The sequence below is a fragment of the Crocodylus siamensis genome, chromosome 2 (assembly GCF_052110815.1).
Source record: "Crocodylus siamensis isolate JL-2025a chromosome 2, ASM5211081v1, whole genome shotgun sequence".
NCBI lineage: Eukaryota > Metazoa > Chordata > Crocodylia > Crocodylidae > Crocodylus > Crocodylus siamensis.
In genome coordinates, this window is record NC_143396.1 from 172,168,010 (window position 1) to 172,172,354 (window position 4,345).

General features: G+C 39.3%; 1 protein-coding gene across 1 annotated transcript; it reads left to right on the forward strand.

Moving 5' to 3' along the window:
• The first annotated feature begins 375 nt into the window (after window positions 1-375).
• On the forward strand, window positions 376-3,993 carry LOC149871319 (secretoglobin family 1D member 2-like). The gene is made up of 3 exons (XM_090034914.1): window positions 376-460; window positions 2,965-3,152; window positions 3,865-3,993. The coding sequence occupies exons 1-3, from the start codon at window positions 409-411 to the stop codon at window positions 3,886-3,888; spliced, it is 264 nt and encodes an 87-aa protein (XP_089891040.1). The 5' UTR covers window positions 376-408; the 3' UTR covers window positions 3,889-3,993.
• Window positions 3,994-4,345: the final 352 nt, after the last annotated feature.

Sequence of the window (4,345 nt, forward strand, 5' to 3'; positions counted from 1 at the left end):
GGCACTGCTCTAGAGGTGAGAATTGACTAATTATTTGAAGTTGGCTAGTCCATCAGAACTGCTGCCATCATGGAGACAATGTGCCAATGTTCTCCCATTTTCCAGATTTCCTGTGTACACACTCTATGATTATGCAAATAACTCAGCTCTTTGGACTATTTCACTACAATAACATTAACAATGAAGAGGATCAGTGTTTGCATTTCTTCTTTTTTGTACGCCATGAGCAAACAGCCTAAATTCTATTCTAGTGCTAATGTCACCCTGTGGTCTGGCACAGACTTTTTTGGGGAGGAGATGATGTGGCTGCCTTGTACATATATTGGAGCTGTGCAAGCAGTGTTCTGAAACGACTCCATCGGCCCTTCCATTGTGAGACCTGAGAGACAACCATCACCCATCCTCACCATGAAGCTGACTTTTGTCCTGCTGGTCACCCTGGCACTTTGCTGCTACTCTGGTGAGTAATACTTGCAAGACAGACTTTGAAACTCATTACTCTCTGAAGCTAATGGGACACTTCAGGTAAGTAAGAGATGAGCAGTACAAGTAGAATTCTACCATTAAGCCTCAAAACCCTAGCCATGCTTAAAGCAAAGTATCAAGCCGTTTTAAATCAGTATTATTTTTTATTAGAGTTTATTAGACATATAAGTCATATATCTACTATAGACATACATATATAATAGACATTCCAGGAAACAGTTGAGCTCCTACATTGAAAAGACTGGATTAAATTCAGCCTGGAGACTCAAAATGCACCAGGTACACCAGAGTGAATCCAATGAGGCCACTGGAGCAACTCAGAATATGAAATGAGATTAGGTTCCTGTTTCTTTGAAGTTTCTAGGATTAGGTTTAGTAAGCAAAACATTCATCTTTGTAAATTAAAACCAAGATCCCCCTCCAAAAGGTGGTTAACTATTTAAATATTGAACAGCAGGGTGATTTGGTAGAAGGAATCCTGTGCTATCTATATAGAAGCAGAAGCTAATTGATTAAGATTGATAAAAAGACCATAGACATTTGTGAACTCTGGATTAGTCCCAAGAGACAGAAGGCTTACCCAACACGAGCATGTTGCTTATTATATAGTATCAGTGATTTTAAAGAAATCATAAGCTGTCTTTCTTCCATATATGCACTGCCAGTGTTTCAAGACCTTTCTTGTAATGAAAGTAATAGTGACTTATGCTTAAATTCAGGAACATACTTAAATCACATTCTTAACTGTAAGAACTTGTTTAAGCACTGTTGGTGTTAATTAATTGATTTAAGTGCCTTTAGAAAGCAAGGTCTTCCTGAGCATTTTCTGTTTCATCCCATAGAAACTATGAAATGTACAAAGTCTAAAATTATCCAAGTCACAAAATTCAAAAGTTAACTTTTCCACATGCACATAATAGGTCTTTTTATTGTAGATTTGACAGCTAAGCTGGTGAAATTCAGTCCTTTGTTGGAAGGTGGCAAAAAGTCTTTATGCCTTAAGTTTCAGTTAAGCTCTCAAAATGGGACATATTGAAATTCTCTAAGAAATTGTTTTCTTTTATACATTCTCTGCAAAGCCGAGATTTTCTCCCTTTAAGAATAAATGTGCCATAATCGTCTCTCAGTAACACCAGCAGAAGATGGCAGCATTTCCCAGACCTTAAAATGCATTTGAAGAGGCATGCATGGGAGCAGAATTTATCCCCATTCTGACCAACCTAACTTACATTTTGAGAATCACAATTTATGAACATGAATGGAGTTTTTCCATCTAAATCTTCACCTGTAATTTTCTGTTAATTACTTGTTTTGCATTAAAATTCCTTGCTCTAACAAACTCACAACTGCTGAATCAACATCAATCCCCAGAGAGGGACAAATTAACTAGGACTCTTCTTTTAGGAAGCAAGAATATTCAGTTCCTTCCAAAGGCAGATGCTCAGACATCTTCCTTATATTGTTCTTTCCATACACATTTTGTTTGTTCTTTGGCTGAATACAGCAGAATGCAGTGAATTTTTTAGAGTGAACCACATGTTCATGGGATGGCTATATAGCCCAAAGTAAAGTTTGCAAGGTCTAAAGGGGCTCTTAACACCGCCATGGTAGAAGCAAGGGTTTTAAGACTGCTCCCTACTGCCACTTTATGGTGAACGGGGGTGGTAGATCTGGACATCTTTCTAAGGAGTCTCCACCGCAGTCTATTTCAGATGTAATTGACTCTCTAGGCATAATTCATTCTGAGGTGCAAACATTTACAAAGCCCAAAAGCAAACTGATTAGAGAGTTAACTAGACTGGAAAATTGTGAGGTAAACTGTGGGAGCTAGCCAGGTATGGAGCAAGATAGATTAAAGCTGAACAGCTAGGCAAAGTCCTTTTACTCTGTTTACATGGCACTGGCATGGGAGGATCCCATTTGGGTACCTTAAGAGACCCTTACTTAAATCAGTAACAGTAACTTAGTGGCTGTGCCCAGGGTGCAGTCTCCAGCCAATTAGGAACTGAACTGGGTTTCTTCAGAAATGCCAAGTCTCTGGAGGAAAACGTAAACCTGAGACCAGTTTGAATTTCAAAATTTAGTTTGACTTGGGGTTATCGCCAGGCAACATGCTACCCACAGCTAGATCCTGGCCATATTACAACACCTCATACATAACAAGACATTACTACACAAGCACTGTGACTGCATGAGAACAGATGAAAAACAAATTAGCCATATTTTTGTGCTCGTAGTTTTTAAAGAAAAAAAGCCACGAGCAGTGAGAATGGGAAACTCATCCCCACTTCAACAATGGTATTGCTATCAGGATACTAGAATCAAATGGAGAAACTGTACTATTTCCTTAATGGTTTGAATTATTTCACCATAATCAGCTGGACTTGATGATCTGCAAGGTCCCTTCCAGGCCCTAACAACTATGAAATGATGAAACCAGAATCCAACTAAACTCTTTTTTATGCGTCTGTGTTGCAGCTACAGCTGAGACTTGTCCAGTCCTCGTGGATGTTATTAGCAAGTTCCTTTTTGCCTCTCGTGACCAGTTACTGGAGGCAATTGCTCCTTTTGTCACCGACCCGACTATGGAGAAGGCTGGTCTTGAACTGAAGGAATGTGCACTTGCTATTTCCAAGGATCATTCAGATGCTTTGAAAGAACTGATGGTAACTTCCCCCCCACCTTAATCCTTCCATTTTTTTCTTTTCTTAAATAAATCATATCAGTGTAAACTGGGCATTACTAAATTAAGAACTTAAGAATTGCCATTTACTGGTCAGACGATAGGTCCATCTTCCCTAGTCTCCTGTGTTACACAATGGCAGAGACTCGATGCTGGAAGGAGGAGTGAAGTGAGTATGACCAAGGGTTTTTTACCCCACCTCACTGTCCCCCTCTCACCTGTAGCCTCCAGCATTTAAGATCTAGAAAGTCTAATGAGATCAAAGTAGTTACCTTGGAGTAAATGGCTCAGTCCAAAGCAAATTGAAGCCTTCCTTTGGTGTGGCTGAGATCAGGCCTAAGTGAGAACAGCTTCAGGTCCTAAGAATTCCTCTGTTGAAATACCAAAAGAGAGAGGAAGGTGGTCTCTTATAACAGAAAAAAGACAGCCCCTGGCGGGCTGACCCTGAAAGGTCTTTTCAGAGCTTTTTTGCAAATTGAATGAGACTCATTTAAAAAAGAAATTGGCTGAGCGGAATCCATTGATGCACAGGTGAAGTCTCTCAGGTTAACACACAGATTTAAGCCTGCTCTTATGCTCCAAACTTGTTGTACCAGATTCCTAGGATTCACTACAGTTGAATATGTGCCTATGTGCTTCTGCTATAATTTTAGGAGACTTCAGCCCTCTGCATTCACTGCCCTGTCTCTTTGCAGGTAAATATCCTGAAAGTGTGTTAAGGGACACAAATCTAGCAATCTGCAACTCCGAAGAACACAAAATAATCTTCCGTCCATGCCAAATCCCTACAACTACATTCCAGTTTTTTTGATTCTTTGACCAAGTGTTTATCATCTGTAATTCCTGCTTTTATGTCTAATATGGACAATAATCTGAGAATTCACTTTAAACTTCTTCCAATAAACTAAAAGCAATTCAGTTCTTTGCTTCGGTCTCTCTCTCTTTTTTTTTTTTTAAACTTCAGGAGACAGAGGGCTTGATTTGGGAAATGTTCTAATCATACATTAAATTTCTCTTTGATAAATACTGAAAAACTCCCCTAGAGCTAAATGGTAAATTGCTTCAGGATATCATTCATTTGCTTTACTAAGTTAATGCCTTATAGAAAGAAGTCTATAGACCAGGGGCCTGCAACCTTTACAAGCCATGGACCAGAACAACTCATACCTAGTCTGG